The sequence below is a fragment of the Mustela lutreola genome, chromosome 2 (assembly GCF_030435805.1).
Source record: "Mustela lutreola isolate mMusLut2 chromosome 2, mMusLut2.pri, whole genome shotgun sequence".
Lineage (NCBI taxonomy): Eukaryota > Metazoa > Chordata > Mammalia > Carnivora > Mustelidae > Mustela > Mustela lutreola.
Window position 1 is genome coordinate 4,387,730 of NC_081291.1, and position 23,291 is coordinate 4,411,020.

At 53.7% G+C, this 23,291-nt stretch overlaps 1 protein-coding gene across 2 annotated transcripts in view; it reads right to left on the reverse strand.

Annotated features, from left to right (window-relative positions):
• MLLT1 (MLLT1 super elongation complex subunit) overlaps positions 1 to 16,055 on the reverse strand; it is a 62,552-nt gene extending 46,497 nt beyond the window's left edge. For both annotated transcript variants that reach the window (XM_059159653.1, XM_059159652.1), the window contains exons 1-2: positions 15,844 to 16,055; positions 6,346 to 6,526 (exon numbers count right to left, since the gene is read on the reverse strand). In XM_059159653.1, the coding sequence (XP_059015636.1) occupies positions 6,346 to 6,526; positions 15,844 to 15,855 (193 nt within the window). In that variant the 5' untranslated portion in view covers positions 15,856 to 16,055. The remainder of the gene's footprint in view (positions 1 to 6,345; positions 6,527 to 15,843) is intronic.
• Positions 16,056 to 23,291: the final 7,236 nt, after the last annotated feature.

A 23,291-nucleotide genomic window follows, 5' to 3' on the forward strand; every position in this document is an offset into this window, starting at 1 on the left:
AAATTAGAACAGTACAGGTCAGCTCCCCTGGGTCCCCACCCCTCCCTCTCCAGAGGCAAACTCTAGTGGGAGACTGGAAAACACCCTGCCGATTGTGAAAAACCATTATGCACACGTCTGCACCAGTCAGGTGATTCTTAAGTGAGCCAGAAACTGCTGGAAAACAGTGCATGGAACATAATGAAAAGGGTTTGTTTTTTTTTTTCCATTAAAATGGTATAAGTTTTTTTCTTTTAACAAAAATCTTCAGCTCTCAAACATCTCCAATATCATTATGTCAAATATGTCATGACTCTCATTTACCCCAGTAAAACTGGCCAACAGGGTAGGTCTGGAAGAACTAGGGACCCCCAGAGGCAGGGCTAGCCGGAAGGCCTTGCATGGGACCCCAGTCTGCAAACCCCTGGGGAGCAGGAGACGGGCTTGCGGCTCAGGCTTCAGGAGCTCCTCGGACCTCACAGACCAGAGCGGGTATGAGCTGCAGGGGAGCTGGCCTTGGCTCCAGGAGCCACGACCTAGAATCCCCCATGCCATTCCCCCCTGCCCTGCCGAAGAGCCTGTTCCCTTCGAAGTCCACCTCCCCAGCAGTGTGCTCGCTGGGCACTCTAGGAGCCAGGCCCTGTGGCCGGCCCCAGGGACACTTCCAGGGTGCAGGACCTTGCCCACTGCTGGTGAATGCGGCTTACTCAACTGGACTGACCCCCCACCAGGTGTCGGGGAGGGGGCTCCCAAACAGCTCCACGACAGGCCACAGCACAGAGCACAGCCCCCTGGAGGCCAGCAGTGGCCCCTGAGGCCTCTGTTGAGCTCCCCAAACACTGTCACCTGACAGCAGACTCTCTCTGCGTGACCATCACTGCCAAGTGCGGCGGCGACTACGTCCATCCATTCGCTCTGCCACTGTCTGCGGCTGGCAGAGTCAGGCGCTGGAGTGACGGTGGAGGCCAGGAGGGCGCCTCTGTCTGGCCTGGCTTACAGGGCTGTGTGCCCCCTCGGTCTGTCGGTCAGCCCACCCAGGAGTAAGGAGCAACCCTGCCTCCAGGACAACAGGCTGGGCCACCAGGTAGTAAGCCCAGGTAGCCCAGGTGAGGTAAGCAGCAAACCTCTGCGCCAGGCAGTCTCCTTCTGCTTCTCCGACACCTGCCCGAGGGGGCCGGGTAGGAAATGCAAGTGTTTCCTTACCCCCCTTCCCCAGCACCCCACAGCTCAGGACTCAGGCTGCCCACCTCCCACCCAAGGACCCAAGGTCACCCCAATCCTCCGTCTCCCAAGCTCACCCATCACCAAGCACTACCACATCTGCCTCCAAAACACTCTGGAATGCACCACTGCCCCGGCACCCTGCCGCTCGCATGGGGTGCCACCCAGCATGTCGCTGGCCCTTCTGTCTCGGGCTCACTCCTGGGAATCTTCTGCACGGGCAGTTATGATGACATTCTGAACTGTGAACCAGACCGCGGCCCTGGTGGCTCCCCACTGCCCTCAGGACCAACTTCAAGCCCCTTGAGGGTGTTGTAAGGTACTCTGTTGTGACTGGCCTCCCCCCGGCCAGCCTGGCCTCAGTTCCCAGATCCAGCCACGGTGACCCCCCTTCCACCACAGGGGGTCATTTCCTCATCTTGCAGTTGGGGGCTCCACTCCCCAATCAGAAGCCTGCAGGTCAACAAAGTCCACTCTGCCTTACAGAGCACTCTCAGTGAGAGTTCCCACCCAGAGGAAAGAACCCAGAGAAACTGGAATAATTCAGGGACGCCTGGGGGGCTCCGTGGGTTAAGCATCTGCCTTTGGCTCAGGTCGTGATGCCAGAGTCCTGGGATCGAGCCCCACGTGGGGCTCTCTGCCCAGCGACGAGCCTGTTCTCCCTCCTTCCCTCCCCCTGCTTGTGTTCTCTCTTGCTCTCTCTCTCTCTCTCAACTAAATAAACTCTTAAAAAAAAAAAAAGAAAAAGAAAGTAAGAAAGAAACAGGAATCATTTGGAGACCACATGAGAACTTGGGGAGAACAACAAACTAGAGCCAATGTCCTCAGATCCAAGATCTGCCCAACAAATAGAAACAAAATACTTTAAAAAGGACCGCTGGAGAGTAGGAAAGGGCTTTCAGATGTTACAAATAGAGCACTTAAATTTTATATCTCAATGCGAAGACTAGAAATTAGAGTGGAGGAAACGTGCCAAGACGCAGGGGAAAAAGACACATTTTTAAGAGTGAGATATAAAGAAACACTTCAGATCAAACAGTAACAGCACCTAATATTTATACGGAACCTACTGCGTGCCAGGCACTGTTCCTAACACTTGATACATATTAACGCGCTTAATCCTCAGGACAACCTTGTGAGACGGATACAATTGTTTCTGTTCTACACGTGAAAAGACGATACAGGAGTAAAGCAGCATCCCGGGTGGGGGGGGGGGGGGAATAGAAATTGTCAAAGAAGTTAAAAATGAAAGACACCAGGGGCGCCTGGGTGGCGCAGTGGGCTGGGGGCCTCTGCCTTTGGCTCGGGTCATGGTGTCGGGGTCCTAGGATTGAGCCCCACATCGAGATCTCTGCTCAGCAGGGAGCCTGCTTCTCCCTCTCTCCCTGTCTGCCTCTCTGCCTACTTGTGATCTCTGTATAATAAATAAATAAAATCTTAAAAAAAAAAAGACACCAAATACCCCACATTAACAACAAAAAGAACAACAGAAAGACCCCAGAAACAACACTATAGAAGGCACCTAAGTGCTCCTAGAGGAAAGCAGAGAAACGTGCAAGGCAGCCTCCCCAGCAGCATCAGAACGAGCACCGGAGTCCCTGAAGACGATGAAGCAGTATTAAAGGGGCTCCGAGACTGCGGTCTCCCACGGAAGTATTATACCCAACCAGACTATCAGTCAAGTGTGACACAGGGTAAGTGGCGCTTTCCAGTGCACAGAAGTCAGAGCTTACGTCCCACGTGCCTCTCTTCAGAAACTGCTTCAGGAATTAGTCTCTTGGGACATTACTTTGGAAAGGACTCCAGTAAAACAACAAGCCAAAACACAGGGTAATAAATAGATCCCCCACAGGAGAGCAATAAAGGCCCAGGGTAACGGCTAGGAGGTGGCCTTGACAGCTGCCAGTCCTAATTAGAGAAGGAAGATACGGAGAACCAGAATGAAATATCGGGGGTCGTGGTGGGCGGGGAGACTCCACCAAATAAAGGAAATGATCAAGAGGATGTGAAAAAAGCAAAGCACTTTGGATGTTGAAGAACAACACAAGGGGGAAAAGAGGGTATAAGCAAATTATTCAAAGTTATGTCCAAACAGGAAGCAAAGTAAACAGGGTGAAATTTTAACCAAGAATGATAAAAAGGACCCATCTGACCTTGACACAACCTTGAGCATTGTCCTTTGGGTGGCCGGGAGCTCAGAGGATAAATGAAATCCTGGCAATGACCAGTGCCCAACAAGGTACAGAATCAACAGAACAGTTGGTTTCCAACTTCTAGAATTATCCCCTAATATGGGAGCAGAAGGGCAGCCTCCAAGAAGGTTCAAGGAAAGACGGGCGTTCTCAGGTCTTTCTCTTCCCAGGTGGAAAGTCAGAAAGCACAGACGAAGGTTGACAGGGCTGTCCCTATTCATTTACTCAATAAATATTTAGTAAGCCCCTACTGTATCCTTTCAGCGTTAGGGTTACAGCAGCAAACTGCATACGGCAAGACAAAAATCTCTCCCCCCATGGGCGGGGGAGGAAGGAAGAACAAGGTAAGTAACACTTATAATTTGTTAAAGGGGCCTAAGGAGGGAAAGAAATGAAAACAAAAGCAAAAACACAGAAAAAGTCTATGAAGCATGCAGCATGTGGGTGGCTGGGCACCGAAACCTTGAGTTAGACCCGGTAGCGAGAGGTCTGCCTCCAAGGATGCGGAGGACCCAGAAGGCCAGCAGCTTGGCCTCCTTGTTCAAAGTCACAAAGACAACCACTGAAAACGAATCACTTACCTACAAAACGTTAGAGGAGATGCTGGAGAAGGGCCGGAGTTTAGGATAGAGCTGGTAAGTTAAAAACACCGTTTTAATTTGGAAAATCGAGACGTAGCAAATTTGCTTCGACTGCTTTATGATGTTCGGGAAGGAGAAATCCACAAAGGGCTCGAGTGCCCTGGGGCAGCACGGCCAGTGTGAGACACAAAGGGAGACCTCCTGCCCCACACGCTTCTGTTGGGACTGTTAGGAGTATGCATTTGATTGAAAAAACACTTTTTAAGTATACCAAGTGTAATCTCAGAGTGCCCTGTGTGAAGCTCACTCTCTCTAACCTGATCCATGGCTCGCTGACAGCCGGCACAATGAGTTTGGTCAACACCACCGTGGTCACGACGGGCCACTTTCCGGGCAGCGGCTCCCCGGGCTCGGGCGTCCGTGCTCACAGACAGACCTCACCCCCGGCACGCCGCAGCCACGGATCCCACCTCTGCCCCCGAGCTGACGCGTTCAGAGAGCGCGCCCCACTCATCACCCCGTTTCCTAGGTACCTGGAACGTAGCAGGTGCCACCTCCACGTGACCGCCGCGGGCTACAGGGCCTCTCTGAACCCCAGTGAGCACATCTGCCTGCAGGGATTCTGGGGGGCCCCACGCAGCAAGGCTGCCACAAGCACAGCACAGAGCAAGCGCATGGGAACCGGAGACTGCCGTTTGTGTCACTTCGGGTGCCCAGGGCAGGGGGTGCGGGGGGACACAAAGATGAAATGAACAGCTTAAAGGTGGATGGAAGCATCCCGCCGGGGCCAGCCCAGACAGGAGGGGAGCAGACGGGGGAGGGTGACGGCAAAGCACTGGAGAGGAAACTGCCTAAGGAGACGCAGAGGGCCCAGTCCCAGAGGGCAGCGCAGACAGAGCAGGCCCACGGGGATCAAGGGGCGTGCGGGAGCCGGGAACAAGCAGGGGCGCTCCCCCAGCCCCAGGCCAGTGCGCAGACCCTGCTTTAAAGCACAGGCCGCTCCCGGGGCCCTCCTGAGGCTGTCTCGCATGGGTCAGGACACTGCGGGGAGACTGCACAGGGACCCCGCCCGCGGAAGAGCTGAGCAGGGAGTTGCCGGGAAGCACTGCGGCTCTAACTCCTGACGGTGCTGCCAGACACCTGCTGGCGTAGTAAGCAGAGCTGTTCTCCTCCGGACGCTCAGGAAGCAAAGGTGGAAAAGGAGACGGGTGAGGACCCAGGAGAGGAGAAACGAGGGAAAGGAATGGCTGACGGCCCATGAAGGAAACCAGAACAGAACGGCTACCACGGCGCTAGGAATCTCTAGTTGCCTTCCCTTGTGAACCAGAACTTTCTGCATGAGCAAGAGATGTCACTTCCCCACTAGACCACAAGTCGCTGGCTGGCACAGGCCCCAGCCCCCAGGGATTTCCACACCGTGCTCCTGCTCCTGCTCCTGCTCCTGCCTGAGGCCATCCTCGCTTGCGCCCGCGCAGCCCCCTCTCCCCAGCACTGGGGGTGGAGGGCTCAGCAGCGGCTCTCCCTGCCCTGAAGTCCTTCTCCAGCAAAAAAGTCCTTCTCTCCTTTATCAACACCCCCGTTCAAGAAGTTAATTACTGGACCCGTGACGTGTTGCGCTTCACCCGGGGGACTCCATGGCGAGGAAAACAGACGTGGCACCGGCCCCCACAGAGCTAAGGAGACAGTCACCAACTTCATCCCAAATTCCCCAGGGAGTGCTCTCTGACCCCCCGTAAGCTGGGTGAGCTCCCACCTCTCTGCCCCGTCAGACCGCTGGGCCACAGGCCATTGGGACCTGCGCCGAGTACACGCATGAGGCCCCTCCTTCTGCCCAGCAGCAGTCTGAGGGGGGAGCAGGGAGGGAGAGCACACTGAACAGGACTGCGGGGAAATGAGAATCCTTTATGCTTTTTGCCCCAAATATCACGAATTCTTAAAATGGCATCTCTCATCCTCAAAAGTAGGCCCAATAAGCAATTTCCTGATTACTCACCAGGTGGGAGGAAGTCAGCCTCCCCACCCCCTGGCCACGGGCTACGTGCTCTGGATGCTTCTGGGAGCCCAAGTCTAAACAGTGACACCAGACACAGTCCCCACCTCCTTTGGGTTTTCCCTACAGCGAACTCATCAAGGGAAGGAGAAGTGGAGCAGAGGGAGGAAAACCACTGTATCTGAGGGTCTGCGAAGGGCCGCATCCCGGCTGGGTACCTTCCCTCCAGCACGGACACGGGTGCAAGTCAGCAGCTCAGCATGCGGGCCCCGCTGCTCCCGGGGAGAGGGAGGAAACAAGACTTTCAAGGAGGAAGACACACGGGTTACGTCCCACCACTCGGTCCCCGCGGGGCTGCCCCGCCGAGGCCGGAGGCACTCACCGCGCTTGGGCTTGGGGAAGCTGTCGTGCAGCCGGAAGACCACTTTCTCCACGAAGTGCTGGATTTCACATTGCTCGGGGCCACGGACAAACACCATCCAATCGTGGGTGAACCCCTCCGTGGTGGGCTTCTTGCGCAGTTGGGCACGGTGTCCCAGCTCTAACTTGACCTGGACAGTGCACTGGAGGGAGAGAGAGGCCAGCATGGGTCAGTGAAAAGCCCAAAGCAGGGAACTGCAAGCCATCACACCCCGTCGCCCTCGGCGCTGGCCACAGGAAGAGACAAGACTCTCGAGCCACGGGAGTCTCAACCCACAAGAGCGCAAAGAGCCTCCCTGTACTTACAGTGGACCGGACACGGTGTGAGCGGCTGGTCAGGCCCTCTCTCCCCAGCCTGCCCACTGGAGGCCCTCTGTTTCCTCCTGTCCTCACCCTCATCCTCCGCCCAGCCGGACGACCGGCCCGGGTGCCTCCAGCAAGCCCTGCTCACTCCTATCTCGGGACCTCGGCACCCTCTGCCTCAGGTGCTCTTTCCCTAGGCTCTTCCACGGCTGGCTCATTTCTGTCACTGAAGTCTCGGCTTGAGTGTCACCTCCTCTGGGAAGACCCCCCCCCACCCCCCAGCCACCCGATCTGAAAGCACCCACCACCACCCCCGTCACGCTGTGTCACATCCTATGTTCTCAGCATCTGTCACTGCTGGAGCTCATCGGCTCACAATCTGTTGGCTCTGCTCTGACGTCTGACTCTCGGGGGCGGCTCCCTGTCCAGAGCTGGAACCCTCACCACGAGCTCTCAGAATACATCTCCCAGTGTGACCCACAGCGCAGTTCCTTCATTCTACAGATGAGGAAACAGGAAACAGTCCCTGTCCTCGGCGAGGGAGCAGGGCTCGGATTCAAGCACAGGTATGTCCCCCAAGGGCCTGCTCCCTGAACCCCTCTGCCATCTGCCCTCGCTAGTCAGTCAGGTCACCCAAGCTCCTTGATGAAAGCGTTCCCTCTCCTCCATCCCATGGGAGGCCTGTGGGGAAAGAGACCCTTGGGGTCACCTGAGTCCACACAGACACACGCTTTCTGTTTTAAGGGCAGAATGGTGGTACACAGCGAGAAGGGAGGGCCCAGGATGAAGCCAGCGGGGGGACGGGTCCCAGGCGGACCCGCAGCCCCAGCAGCCAGGCTCCCTTCCTCACGCACGTGTGTGACACTGCGCCCGAAGTGTGACGTAGCTCATGTCAGTTCCACCCCACTGAACACCAAGCCACAAGGCGTTCACGCCTGGGCAGGCCAAAAACACCTACAGGGAGCCCACAGTAAACACCCACTCTGCTCGGAAGGTCCTCCCTGGGCTCCTCATGGATACAGCCCGACACCTAGTATCCAATGCAAGAATGTTACAAAGAAAGCAGAGGCCAAGTGGACACGTGTTCCCAAGCGCTGAGACAGCCAAGAGCTCGGTGCTGGGTGCCGTGCAACTCACACTTCAAAGCAACGCCCCCTCCAGGGAACCACGGTCCCCGCTGCTGCCCACCACCCACCAGAGACCTCCTGCTCTGTACTCTGGACCCCCTTTCTCCCCAGCTGACCTTATGCAATTCCCGCCCCCTTCCCCGCACCAGAGAGAAGATCCCCACAATCGGGTCCTCCCTCTGTCCCTGTGCTCTGGGTCACTGCCAGGAAAGCAGGACACACACAGCCCATCGCTCCACCGGTTCAGCTTTCCATGGCTCCCCACTCCCTTAGAATAAAGTCCGAACGCCTCAGCACACCTCCCGTCTCCCGCCTGTGTGTCTCCTCAAGTCCAAGATGCTCATCGTTTCTCACTTTTTAAGCTTTTTGAAGTCAGAGTGTGTCTTGCCATCCACATGTAGGTTTTCTGGGTTGAGCGGGCACGCGTGCACGCACACACACCCAAGCACGTGAGCCGTCCCCAAGCTGGTGGCTTGCCTTGGAGGCTCTGCGGCAGTCTGAGTACAACCCCCCCATGGCATGCACTCATGCCCACCCCCCACCCCCCTGCTCCGTGGCCGCTCACTGCTGCCTCCTCAGGAACCACATCTAGCTTGTCCTTTTACTTCCAGCTTCGAACCACTATACACGAGGCATCAGTTAATACGAGGGAAAATGTAAACTGGAGAGCCTTCCTAGGGCAGCAAATTCTAAGTGGTGCTTTCCAAGAGGGAAGAACCAATAAGGACACTGATAAGGACCGGGTGGGTCCCAGCGCCTGGAAAGGCTAGTGGGAGGCTCCGCGCACTTAGCGAGCCAACGGTAAACCACAGAGTAGAAGGACCCCAGCCCGGGATCAATCACTGTGGGGCTCCACAGGGGAGAAAGCAGGGGCTCTCTAGGTCCCGGGGCCACTGGAGGGACAGGTGGGGATCGGAATGGAGCATTCAGATTCCCCACAGCGGAAATGAAAGCCAACTATAAGCAAATGATGGATGCAAGGAAACACTATCTGAGTCAAAATTCCCCGGCAATTGTGTACAGTTTAGGCTGAAGGCAGAAAAGGACAGACCGACAAACAACAAGCCTGCTAGGAGGCAACCAGAGGGAGTGGCTAGAAAAGATTTAGACGAGTCTGAAATGGGAGAACTGGCAGGACTCACGAGTGGACAGATTGTGCCTGAGTGGCTCAGTCGGGAGAGCGCGAGGCTCTTGATGCAGGAGCTGTGAGTTCGAGTCCCCCACTTGGGGGACGGATGATATAAATAATAAATAAATACATAAACATTAAAAAACAAGAAAGAGTGGAAGGAGGCGAGACGGGAAGTTCAGCCCCAAGACCCAGGGCAGGGGGACAGTGCTGATGCCAAGAGGCGACAGGGGTGCGGGGGAGGACAGGCGACAGGGGACACTCCAGGGGGAAACACCACACCAAAAGCTACAGACGAGGGAGCAAACGTCTGGATAAACAAGTAATGCTCAAATCCACCACAGGCATCCACCTACAGAGCACCGCACACAGGCCACGTTCCACGGAAACGAGCCCGAACGGTATTTATGTTACCCCGAGTGGGCGGCAACCCCCGACGCCCTCACACACAGGACAGAAACTCTGCCTTTCTCCTCCTGAGAAATCGGGAGACATTCCCTGGCCTGCTGGGGGGTTACAGGTGGACTAAAAACACAGGATTGTGACCATACGCCCGCAAATGACTCTGACTTTCAGTTTTTCGGAGTTAAGCTCCTCCGGATGGAGAGGTCTCCCCAGAGTCTGCCCGGCTGCCTTCTCAGCAGCTCTGATCGGCTGGGACTCCTACCCAGGGCACACCAGGGGCAGGGCAGTTATTGTGAAAGAATGGAAGACCACAGTTCCATCAGAGACGGAGAATGAAGCGCCAAAACACCCGCTCCACAGGCCAAAGTAAACAGGAAGGTTGAGAAGCGGCGCTGGGCGATCGCTGCGCTGGCACACCATGCCCAGCGCTCTGCCCGGGCAGCATCTATGCCCCCGGGGCTGGCGCCAACCCAGCCTGGACACCCCCCACCCTCCAGGGGCCGACGACAGCGGCCGCTGGTGCGCTAAGGAGGGGACTGCTCCCACCACCACCCCCGAATGCTGGACTCTTCCAAGAAATAAAGATGGTAGCGTCACTCAGATTCTGAGCCACTGTCTTAGAAAAGAAGTCGCCGACTGCGGAAGACATTCAAGCTCCCTGAACTGGAGAGAGGCGAGAAACTGAGCCTGCCCCAGTCATCCTGGCTTGTCAAGTCATGATATCTTCTTAGTGCAACTCAGCCAATTCCACCTTCAAGGGTTCTGCCCAGCAACCCCGCCCCCCCAACCTGGACTCCTTCCCCCTGCAGCAGAGCCAAAGAACTGAAGTGAATCAGTTAGCTCGTTCCCCAGGAAGGGCGCCGAGCTTCATAAAGAGGTCACCTGCCAGTCAGGTTAAGCTCTCAGGCGTCTTGGAAGGAATGCCTCCCGCCTGTCCCGCCCGCTGCTCACAGACACCCCGTGCAACCTCCAAGTGGGCGGCCGGAAGGAGCCTGAGGGACCCGGCCTCGGTGCCTGCCATGTCCCAGAACCCTGGGAACCTCTTTGGCACCCACTCCCCGCTCCAAAAGCTGGGAACAAAGGGGAAACATTCTGGGCCTGCCTGGGAAGAGTTTACTGTGCCACTTCTATGCCCTCAGATGGAGATGGAGCAACTGTGGGGCACGGAGGGCGATGGGGTGTGAGATTTGGGCTGAAGGCCTTGGCCAGGCACTGCTCTCTTCAGATCCACTAGAATCCAAGGGTGGTAATCCTACGCTCTGCAGGCCAGGCAAACAGACCCCGGAGGGCGCTTGCTCACTGGACAGTACAGATCCCCCCCAAACGTGGACTCACATGGCCAGCGGCAGAGTAGGCCAGCCTCCCTCCAACAGCTCCGCTGCTTCAGAGGCCTTTCCTCACTGGATTCTTCCTGCGTCCGATGGACCCTGCCCTCAGCCTGGGCCCCCAAAGGCAGGTCTTTAATAAGTTTAACTGTAAGATTTCCCCTGATTTCCTTGTGGGAGTTCTCTTCAACAGACGCCCTTTCCTCTGGGATTGCATACTTTACTGAGTGGTATAATTATGCCTGGAGTTTGGCGACCGGATCCAATTCCCTCAGATGCAACAATTCCCTCCCCTCCCAGGAGGAGAGAACACCGAAGAGCCTTCTCCCCTCATTGGCCTAGACTGACCGTGCCAAGTCCAGCTGGGGCTGGCACGGCTGCTGGCACGGCTGCTGCAGGTCCACAGCTACGGAGGCGTGAGAAGGTGCTGGCCCCACAGTGCGACAGCAGCACCAGACCGGAGAAAACACTCTTGGCAGAAACTTCTCCCCCCAGACCCAGCTGGGGGGGCTCTTAAGAGCAGCCACCAGGATCAGAACACAAGGAAGATGGGAACATGATGGGGATCCCTCAGTGACAATCCTCTCAAGCTGAAGACTGCCCTCCCAGAGGTGGGGAAAGAGCCAAAGGAGCTCTCACAACCCCTGCATGAGGCTCTGGTCTTCTAACCCGTGACACACGGCGGGGACTGGGAGGGGCGAGGGTGGCTAGTACCTGGGCTCTTCATCTGGCCTCATCCCTTTGGCCCAGGGCATAAGGCTAATGACAAAGGGACAAGAAGGGGCTCGGTGAATATCTCCTTGGAAACTAAGGATAAGTGTGCAGACCATGGGGAGATGCAATGACATCCAGTCCTTAGTCTGCAAATTCCCAGGAGGACTGAGCGTTGCCAGCCGGCCAGGAAGGCTGGGACAGGGTTTATGCTACACACGTGTCCCAACTCTCACGCCCGCAGCCGCTGGGATGGTGCACCGGCTGGCCACAAAGTTCTCCAGAAAGCAGCGTGCTCTGAAGGAGTACAACCCTGATCAAGGCTTCTGACCGCACACCAGGTGGGCCTGGATACAAAGTGACCGATTCCTAGTTACTTTTATTCAACCAACAGTTGGCAAAGCAAAGTGCAAAACTTTGAGTTAGAAACTGTGACGGATATGGGGATGTGGGTTCAGCATCCAGCTCTTGTTCTCGGCTCAGCTCATGATCTCAGAGTCGTGGGATCAAGCCCTGCATCAGGCTCCGCTGTGCGGGGAGTCTGCTTGAGGTTTTCTCTCCCTCTGCCCCTCCCGACCAGCTCGCTCACTCTCATGCTCTCGCTCTCTAACATAAATCAATCTTAAGGGCGGAAAAAGGGAAAGAAAGGAATTATGATGGTTATAAAGGTAAAGACGATTCTGGTTCCTACCTCAAAAACTATATAACGTACTAACTTTAGGACAGACCATTCAGCAGGTCAACTGCCCAGTGACAGTCTGAGAGCTGGGTCAGGGAGAATCCTGTCACCCTGAAGACAGTGCTCTGTGCAAATCTGAGTGTTTCTCTCCAAGGTCTGGGAAAAGGGACAGTCACCTAGGAATCCCACCTGGTCCTGACTCCTCGTGGGACCCTCCTGAGCCTCCATTTCCATCTCTATAAACTGGGCCATCACTGTCAGAAACAAACCTCTCTGGAACAGAGGATTGTCAACAGTAGTGTATCTCACATGTGAACTTGGGAGAATCAGCAAGCGTCATTTCAACTGTGTGATTCAGTGGGCTGGCTGCCCCCCTCAGGTGACAGGCTCAGTGCTTCTGTGAAGGGAGGGCTCCCTGGTCCTACAGAGAACAGGACCGCTCAGGTGCTGACATCACCCCTAGCAGCCTAGGCCACCTCTGTGCCTAGAGACGCAGTCTCCAGCCTCCTTTCTCCATGTTCTCGCCATCTGCTCCGCCTTCACCCGTGCCCACCCTTCCACACCCTCCATGTCTCCCAGACGTGACCCCCCAAAACACAAACACCACAGACAATGGACCTGTAGGTCTGGACTGAGGGTTAAGGAAATCAAGCAGATGAGTTAAAGTCAGGGAAAAGGGAAACAGAAAAGACATTTTCTGGCCACGGGGAAAGGATTTCAATGTTGAGAAGTTGGGAGCCCAGAGTAAAATGCAGAATCCCCCTTCTTAGCGGAGTCTGAAAAGTTCTAGAGAATATGGCAGGGAAGTAGAGAGAATGAAACCTTCCCAAAGCAAGTGGGGCAAGGGGCCCTTAGGGGAAAGTCCTGTTGTTTCCCATCAGGCTGAGGCATTTACAGGTCTGGGGCATCTCAAGGGAGAAAGCGAAAGCCAAGATTCTGGTGAATTCAAAGCATTTTCCATGCACTCGAGTCATTCTGGAACAGTCAGTGCCAACTTGCCCACTTGGGTAAAGGACACCACTCCCTCCTGTCTTCCCAGGGAGTGCCACCTCTGTCAGGAAGGGACAGAGCTCCCAGGCCTCTCACAGAGTGGCAGAAATGCAGCCAGGAATAGAGAATCAGACTACAAAGTGCCACTTACTTTCCTTTGGGATCAGTTTCACTTGCAAATACTTCTGTAAGGATCTAGACAAGCACTGGCCCGTGGAACTTTCTGCCATGATGGAACTATTGTGTCTCTGAGCTGCCTATGAAGGCAGCCAACAGCTCAGGAGTGGTGGTTAATGGGCACTTAAATGTGGCTGGTGCCACTGAGAAACTGACTTTTTCATTCTCATGCACATGAATGTCAACGGCCACGGGTGCTAGCGGCTGCCCACTGGGCAGCGGCGATCTCTCTCCTAGCCCAAGTGTGATCACCAGTCCACTCAAGCAGGACTGTTCTCTCCCTCTGTCACGGCCAAGAATGGCACTTATCCCCACCATTCCACTTACATAAATGACAGCAACCCAGACAGCCAGGGCCTGGCAAATCATGGGGGAATGGACACATCTGGGCCGAAGATATCTCCCGGGGGACTAGCAAGTGGGGCGACAGGAGGGAGTCACATTCTATGCCTGCGTGGTACCCAACAAGACTTTCCCACGGGGGGGTAGGGGGGGGAGGCCTTCATTGAAAGTGGACACGGAAGGTATATTCTGTTTTGTTTTCTAACTTAGCACAGGCCGGAAGCAACAAACTCAGTACCTTTAAGAGAAGTGAACTCACACCACGCTACAGAAATCCACCATTCAACAGCTCTAAACTCTACCCCACCTCTCAAGAGAAAGGCCACAGTGATCCTGCACCACCACAGGTGACCGGGACGGGCCCCTGAAACTTCACCGCCACACAGCACCTTACCAGACAGAGCCGCCTCAGTGGCGCCAGCAGCCAGGGACGCCCCAACCTGCCCTCACCAACTGCAAATTTCAGCGGCCGCCCCCAGAGCCCCACACCACCGCCCTTCCTGGCCTCGTGCCCCTGGAAGCCCAGGGGCGGTGGGCAAGGATGAAGAAATAAAGGACCCCATGTTGGGGGCCACACCGGTCCTGGGCTTGAGAGGGGAGGGGGCGTGGGTACTGGGAAGAAGACGTGCAGAGCTGGTGAAGGCAGGACCAGGGCCTGAAAGGCCTCAGGTTTACTTAAACTGACAGAGTTGACTCCGGGTTTCCAGACGGAGGGAAAGGGGCCATGGGGAGAGTTTATGGAGGTTGGGGAACCACTCTGAGTTTGGAGCAAGGCTCTAAGATGCTGGGGAAGGAAGGGATATGGGGTGTGCTGTGGGGAGAGGAGAGTGGCTGAAAGACAAAACATCAGGCTTGGGGATGTTGGGAGGAAGTGGGAGACCCTGAATGCAAGGAGAGACGTACAGGGGGGCTGGGGAACTGGGGTCCGCAAAGGGAAGCCAGCTGAGGGTGAAAAAGGCAGACTGAGATCTGGACTGGGGGGAAGTGTGGGGAAGTGTCAATCAGGGTTGCAGAGGCACAGAGGACCCACGCTGAGGGGGGCGAGCCATCTGGGGTCTGACAGGCTAGGGGGCTCCAGGTCAGAGCAGAAAATGCTCCTGGGCCTGGTCCAAGAGAAAGGTCTGAAGGTGAAAGAGAGCCCGTCAGGCTCTAGGGACCGAGGGACTGACGGGGCCTGAGACCAGAGGGAGCTGAGGAATCAAGGGTTGGGGGGTTGGGGGTGTCAAAGCCTCTGAGGAAGCAAGCCCAAGTCCAAAGTGATCGGGCTGAGGGGGTGAGCTCAACGCAGGCCTGGGTCATTGTGGGAAACACCCAGGCCCCAGCCAGAGTTCAAGGGAAAACGGTCACCTAGGCTAAGGCAGTGGCCAGATCAAGGGGGAGAGAAAGCTCGGTCCTGGAGAGAATGAGGGCTAAGGAGGCTTCAGGTGGGCCTAGGTTTGAGGAAGCAGGAGGCCGCACCAAGGTCCCGGGGAATCCGGGAGGTGTGGGGGGATTCAAACCCCAGCACTCGGTATAAGGAAGAAGCAGCAGTAGGCTGCGGGCTCAGGGAGTTTGAAGGGACTCAGGGCCGAGGGTCCGGAGAAAAAAGGAGTCAGGCCCCGGACCCACAGAAGGGTGGTACGGCCCAGATCTGACAATCTGAAGGGTCCCGGGCCAGCTGTGGGACTCTCTGGCCGGGGCTGGAGTCCCCAGGGGTGCCTGCGGGGACTCTGGAGTGGGCTGGGATCCAAGCGGCTCTGGGCCGCACTGGGGTCCCAAAGGGCATCTCAGGGGCTTCTGGGCCACCTGTGGGGGCTCTGGGCTGGTTCCGGGGCCCGAGGAGCGTCCCACAGGGTGCTGGGCTGGGCTGAAGTCTCAGGGGGAGTCCCGGGGGAGTCTGAGCCGCCAGCGGAGGCTGTGGCCCCGGGGCCGGGGTACCGAGGAGCGTCCCAGAGGCTCTGGGCTGGACTGGGATCACCGGGGGGCATCCCGGGGGGTCTGGGCCGGGCTGCGGTTTGGGGGGGCGTCTCAGGGGGCTCTGCGCTGGGCCAGGTCTGGACCCCCAGAGAAGTCCGAGGGGCTCTGGCCGGGCCGGGGTCGCGGATGGGGGAGGGGCGCCCCCGCCCCACATAAAGGCCGGGGGAGCGGCGGGCGAGCACAAAGCGGGGCGGGCGGGAGCTGAGCGTGGGCGGGGAGGCCGGGACCGAGGAGGGCCGGGCGGGCGGATCGTGGGAGGGAGGGAGGGGACCCGGCGGGCGGCGGGCTGCGCCGGGGCGGCGCGGCCGCTCCTCACCTGATTGTCCATGGCTGGCGCCCCGCCCCGCCCCCGGGCCCCGCGTCGCTCGCCGCCGCCGCCGCTCAGCGCCGCCCCGCCGCCCTCATTGTCTGTCGGGCGCCGCCGCCGCCGCCGCCGCTCCCGGCTGCCCGCCCGCCCGCCAGCCCCGCGGAACCGGAAACCACCGCCAGTCCGGGTCGCGCACCGACCGCGGGCCCCCGCCGCCGACTCTGGCCTGCCGCCCCGACTGACAGCCGCCTGGGCTAATCTGCAGCGCGGACGGCCGCTCCTGGGGCGGGACTTCCTGCCTGGCGGGGGCCTGCCGGGCTGCGGTCGGAGGGACGAAGCCCCCAGCCAATGGGAAGCCCGAACCGGAGGGGCGGTGGGAGGGAGGGAGGGAGGCGCGAGGCGAGCCCGGCGGAGGGGAGCGCGAGGTGTGCGCCGCACGTGGAGGGGGGCGGGGGCGGGACGGGCGTGCCGCGCCTGCGCACTGCGGCCCGCAGGGGGCGCTGCCTCGTGGCCGCAGCTTCCCCGGGGCCTGAGCCTAACCTGGTCCAGCTGAGGCGTAGGTTCGAGGCCCGGGGAGGGTGCTCTAGGAACACTTTTGTTTCCTGGCCACGGTTGCTACTGTGTCCTGGGATGGGCTCTGGGCTCTGGAGCGAGAAATTAATTTTCCAATGCTGGATCTGCATCAGGGAAAGCCTGGTCGACTAGCCTCTCTGTCTGAGTCTCAGTTTGCACATCTGTGAAATGGGGACGCTCAGTACCTTGTAGTCTTAGTTCACACTGACTTCGATGATACACATTTGAAATCTTCTGCATTAAAATGATCAAGAAAGCCTCATTTCATCCATGAAATTGATCATTCCCCTAACCCCTCTAAAACCTTTTAATTAACCCGTGATCATATAATTTCACAATTTGTAAACTGTGTTTGGATGAGACAGAGACATACCGCTCCATCTTTTTTAGGATCTTGCAAGCCACTTGTCTCTCAGACAATGGGACTTCTGCCTGCAACTTGGGGACTCGTATGCTTAATTTTATTCTTTAGAGATTTTATTTATTTATTTGAGAGAGGCTGAGATAGTGACTGAGAGCACAAGCAGGGAGGAGAGGGAGAAGCAGGCCCCCCGCTGAGCAGGGAGACTGACTCAGGGCTCCATCCAGGATCATGATTTGAGATGAAGGCAGACACTTAACCAACTGAGCCACCCAGGCGCCTTTGTGCAGTTATTTTAGATTTCTTCTTATATTAAACTAGGGCTTTTGGTTTGCTTGGAGGTTTTCTTGCCCCCTCCTACCCCGCCTTCACTTTTAAGTGTCGGCCAAGTATTCTTTAGGTAATCAGGGTGCTATTTTGTACTGAAGAACATCAGGAAATCAGTAACTTTGGAATGAACATAATTCCACGTAAGACTCTGAAAAAGGCCAGACGCTGTCATAGTAATACCCTACCTTTTGATCTAGGGCTGGGCGTGCTGGGGGGAAGAAATGAAGGACCTGCTGAGAAAATAAGGAGCAACTTTGATGTGAGTACAACTTCTTTTTTTTTTAATCCTATAACCGGATGTAAGTGGATCAGTAGTTCTAAGTGGTCCTTGAGCCAGCAGGTTCGGCATCTCCTGGGAACTTTATTCAAAATGCAAATTCTAATCTCCCTTGATTTACGGAATCAGAAACTCTGGGTGCACAACCTGCACCCAGAGGGATGGCCATACTAGCCCTGCGGACAATAGTGAAACTTAATCAAATTTCAGAACCACTGTCCCCAGTAAAGGGACAAAAATTGGCGGGTTAGCCTTTTGTCTCTAAAGGAAGCTTGCAGTGAAAAACCTTCCAGCTACAGTTGTTGCAAGGAAAAGCTTCAGGAACTCAACCACCGCCCCCTTACTCATCTGGGAAATTCTCTTTAAGTTAAATTTTGAACTGTTGGGGGTTTTCAAAACTATATTCCAGGGCTCCCACTAAATCAAGCACAACCCTTTAAGAATTGGGAAGAATAACGGGGAAACAACCCAGATGTCAATCAGCAGTTGAATGGACAAGCAAAATGGGATCCATCCATGCAATGAAATATGATTTAGTCTTAAAACACGGAGGACATTATGCTCAGTGAAATAAGCCAGACACAGAAGGACAAATCTCACCTGATTCCCCTCACAGAAGGTCCCTAGAGGAGTCCTCTCCACAGAGAGAGAGAGAGAGAGGACATGGTGGGAGCCAGAGGTGGGGCAGGGGGTGTGGAGTTAGTGTTTCCTGGGTCAGAGTTTCAGTTCAGGAGAGATGGAAAGTTCTAGAGACGGATGATGAGCATGGCTGGACCACAGTGTAAGTGTGTGTCACACCACTGAGCTGTGCACTTAAAATGGTTGCAATCATAAACTTTGTTATGTATATTTTTACCACATTAAAAAAATTAATGGATTTCTTGACACCATGAACATATAAATATCCACGATTCCATAATAATATCAGAACAACACCGTAGCTCATTCATTACTTTCAAAAGTGACAACCACATCAAGGCCTTGCTTACCATGCCTTTGCAGCATGAAAGCAGCCCAGTTGATGAGGGAAAGCCCTTTGCACAGAAAAACACCTGCTGATAATGCTAAAAGGATGATAGAAAAAAAAAATCACTATTTTGAAACCACTCATGAAAAAACCATTGTGGGCAAGAGTTATCCATGGAGGCTGAAACCATTCCCTGAAAGGTTACAGGGGACTGGAAAGTCTCATGTTCACCAAAGATCTGCCCTCAGATCACTTGCTAAATACAAAGAGGAAACAAGTAGCTTTACCATGGAAGACATCACGCTGTCACCACCTTGGTTCGGTGACCACCCTTAGCAGCAAAGCAGTGGGACAAGCAGAATGACGGGCTCCTGCTAGGGGTGATGAGAAGTCCACGGCACCAAAAAGAAAGTTCTCGCCCAAAAAGTTTAACCTGAATCTGGTCTCACCCCTAATGGCCTAACTGCCAGTTCACAGGAGAAACCCAGGAATGTAGGGGAAGCGTGAAAGATGAGATCATGAGAAGATGGGCAGACAAATCTAGAAAATAAGATCTCAACAGCCCTGGCTTCCTTGCGTCAATGGGAGGGAATGAGAGGAAAGGTGACTGCCCAGAGGCATAGGAGGTAGCCTCACAATGAACTGCGATGTGGGCGTCTGTCCCTGGACCTTGGGTTTTGAACAAATAAGCTGTGTCCACTGGGGAGGAATGACTATGGATGGTAACAGCTGATACTTGAAAATGCATTTGGTTAGTTGCAATAATAAGATTATGGTAGTGTTGGAAAATGTCTTTTTTTTTTTTTTTTAAAGAGAGGCATAGGATTGGTTTAGAAGGATATTGCCTTCAAAATACCTTAATGAGGGGCCCCTGGGTGGCTCATTGGGTTCAGCATCTGCCTTCGGCTCACATCATGATCCTAGGGTCCTGGATCCCTGCTTTGCGGGGAGCCTGCCTTTCTCTCTCCCTGCCACTGCCCCTGCTCGTGCACTCCCCCTCTCTGTGTGTGTCAAATAAATAAATAAATAGAGAAACAGAAATCTTTTAAAAAATTAAATGTATTAATTTAAAATTAGATGCAAAATAGAAAAATAGCAAATGTTATACATTGTTAAATCTAGGGGATGGATACATCAAACTATTTTTTATGCTTTATATCTGTATGTGTAAATTTCTGTAATAAAAAGCAAAAGTTTTTAAAAATACATCTTGTGCCTAAAATAGAACCACTGTATTCCTTCCTTCAGGAGGTCAACAGAGGGCTGCCCCTTTTTCTCATTAGTGGTGGCACTGTCATAGCCAACACCAGCTGTGTCCAAACTGGTATTATCTTATTTCATCATTACAATACCAGAAGGTAGGTGTTGTTGCCCCCATTTTACAGGTGAGGAAACTGAGGTGCAGAGGGGCGCGAATTACTCCAAAGTTCCATGGTGAGTATATGGCAAGAGCCAGGGACCTTCTCAATGAGGTCTACCCTGGCCATCCCATCTTATTCTGTCCCCCCAACCATAGCTCTCCAACTCTTCTGACTCTGATCTAATTTTTCCTTTATCCACAGCACTAATCACCTTGTAATATAGACATATTTACTTATTAAGTTTCTTGTCTATTTCCCCTAGATGGAATGGAAACTCCAAGAAAGCGGGGGTCTTTGTCACTGATGTATCCCAAGGACAGTGCCTGCCACAAAGTAGATGTTCAGTAAACAGTTGTTTCATGAAATGAAATCATACTGAATCACATAGAAGATTGGTTCCTTTTCATTTCTCTTCAGTCTTTCTAACTCCTTCAAGAAAAAGTCTTGGCTTGGTGCTCGTGTGTCTTCAACTCCTCCCTGTCACTCTCTAATCTATCTTAGTGACAAGAGAACAGATCTAGAGTTCAGAGCCTGGGACAGGTGATCACATCTGGTGCCTGGACTTTGAAATCTCCTGATAATCTGTAAAAAAACACACCGGTGACGGGAGCCTTTAAAAAAAAAAAAAATCCCACCTTCAGAGATTCTGGTCTTATTCGTCTGGAGTAAGAGAGCAACCTACGTCTACACACACACACACACACACACACACACATTTTGTTTACATTCAGCTGGAGATTCTAATGTGCAGACTGCATACAGAATCACTGAGCTGCGGTTAATAACACTCTCTGTTGTTACTGTATCCAGTTTTCTAGTTGTTTCTTATCTATAAGAAATGACTTCTTAAAGTGACACAATGTTTCCTATTTAAACACACCAGGGTGAGCAAAGGGAGTAGATTTAAAGAAAGACATAAAATAAATAGTAATTTGAGCCCCTGGCAAAATGCACGATACATGTTATCTCAATGTTACAAACAATAAAATTGATACACAGAGAGACTCTAAGTGGTGGCCCAAGTCCCTCCCAGAGCTAGAAAGTATCATTTTGAACCTAGGGAGTCTAGCTTGCCCCCTGGGGCTGAAGGGCTACTACATTAGGTCTCTATCGCCCCCTAGTGGTCCAGCTTAGTTGCACCCACAGGGAGGGCTTGGCTTTTACTCCCCCCTACATTTCACCAATGTAGACGGTTCAGCCCATCAGAATTTGGGGGAATCCTCTTCCTGATCTCCAGCATGTTCCCTGTACCTACAAGTTTCTTGCCAGCCACAAAGGCACACACAACCACACATAGCAATACTGAGTATGACCTCGCTGGAGCAGAGCCCAGTGGCCAGTTGGAGTCCCACCCTAGATTACCTTCAACTCACAGCAGATCTTGAATGCCACACCGAAGCCATTGACCCTTATCCCATCGGCAATAGGGAGCCATGAAAGTTTTGGGGAGCCCACGGAAAATATGTGCAACAAAGCATTACCCCCAGAGGGCAGCACACTGGGCATCTGGCTTGTCCTCTGTGAAACAATCCTTGATCCCGGTACTCCTCCCAGGGCCGGTATGAACCTGTAAGTCCACTTTGTATGAATTTTTAAATGGCAGCTCTTCCAGGAGAATGTCAACTCATGACACAAGGCTTGAGGGAGGACTTCAACTCCCAACCCCTACTTGTCCCACACCCCTCTCAGACCCCAGTTAGAGTGGCGCTCCCCTCTGCCAAGAGGAAACACACATCCAAACCTGGCTGATCAAAGGATTGCATCTCTGTGGCTACTGGAATCGGTTTAATGGCATGGGCCATGACCTAAGACCAGCTGAGAGACTCTGGGAGCTTTATTGAATTTCAATAAAAGTTTATGTTATGTGCCCGAATTCACATAACACAAAATTAACCACCAACCCTATTACAGTGTACAATTCAGTGGCATTTAGGACATTCACAATGTTCTGTAACTGCTACCTGTACCAGTTCCAGGACATAAGGAAAGGAAACTCATCCCTACTAGCTGTCACTCACCGTTCCCTCCTCTCAGCCCCTGGCATCCACAAATCCACTTTCTGTCTCCGTGGATCTGCCTGTTCTCGGTGTTTCATATAAATGAGATCACATACCATGTGATCTTTTGTGTCTGGCTCTCTTACTGACTATCGTGTGTCCGGGATTCATCCACATGGCAGCCTGAGTCCCTGCCTCACTCCTTATTATAGCAGAATAATATTCCATTTTATGGAGACACCACATTTGTTTAACAGTTCACCTGTTGATAGACATTAATATGCTTTCCACCCTTTGACTGTAATCAAATGGTGCTTCTATGAACATTTTTTGTACAAGTATTTGTTAGAATATATATCTTCAATCTTTTGGGTATATCCCTAGGAGCGGAATTGCCCGGTTGTATAGTAATTTCTGTGCTTAACTTTTGAGGGATGGCCAGACTGTTTTCAACAGTGGTTTCACCAATTTATGTTTCTATCAATGTACAAGGGATCCAATTTCTCTGCATTCTCTCCTACATTTCTTTTTCTTTTTTTTTTTTAATGACCAACTTCATAGATATGAAATGGCATCTCATGGCTTTGATTTACATTTCCCTACTGACTAATGACATTGAGCATGTGCACTTAGAGCTTTGGTGTATACTTTTCTTTAAAAAAAAATATTTTAGGGGCACCTGGGTGGCTCAGTGGGTTAAAGCCTCTGCCTTCGGCTCAGGTCATGATCCCAAGGTCTGGGATCGAGTCCCGCATCGGGCTCTCTGCTCAGCAGGGAGCTGCTTCCTCCTCTCTCTCTGCCTGCCTCTCTGCCTACTTGTGATCTCTGTCTGTCAAATAAATAAATAAAATCATTTTTAAAAAGATTTTGTTTATTTGGAGAGAGAGCATGAGCAAGGGGGTAGAGGCAGACTCCCAACTACCTCTGGGACTACCAGAGCTCCCAGGGAGCTCGATAGGGGACTCAATCCCAGGGCTCTGGGATCATGACCTGAGCCAAAGGACTGACTGAGCCACCCGGACACCCCGGTATATACTTTTCAACTTGGAAGGATCTAAAGCCTAGCACTGCTGGCAGCTGCCTCCCACCCATGAGGTAGACCAGAAATAGAGGGAGACTGCCCCTGGTGACATCACTGGAAGCCTGGATCCAGCTATATGGGCAGCTGGATCCTTAACTTCAAAAATATATATGCTTGCTGATGGTGCATTTGTCATTTCAGCCAGCTGGAGCTGAACATTTTATTCTTTGTCCCAAAGAGTCCTCCCTGATAGAGACTGGGACTTGCCAAGATCACATGGCTGGTTCCAATTAGACAAGACGTCTCCAGATCTCCTACCCACCTGTAGCCTCCATAGTCAGGAGGCTAAGAGGAGGCTGTGAGGTTGGGTCAGCAGGGGCCAGGAGACAGGCACAGGAGACAAATTATTGCTGTGTATTTAGGGACAGAAGCATGGGTGTGGTGGGGGTGGGGGACAAGAGGCAGGTGCTTCTCTATCTGTCCTTATCCCCATCAGAAGGTTTTTGAATGAAGGTTATTCACTTCCAGGGTGCCAAATGCCCCTTTAGAGAATCTCTTGGAGGTACAGCT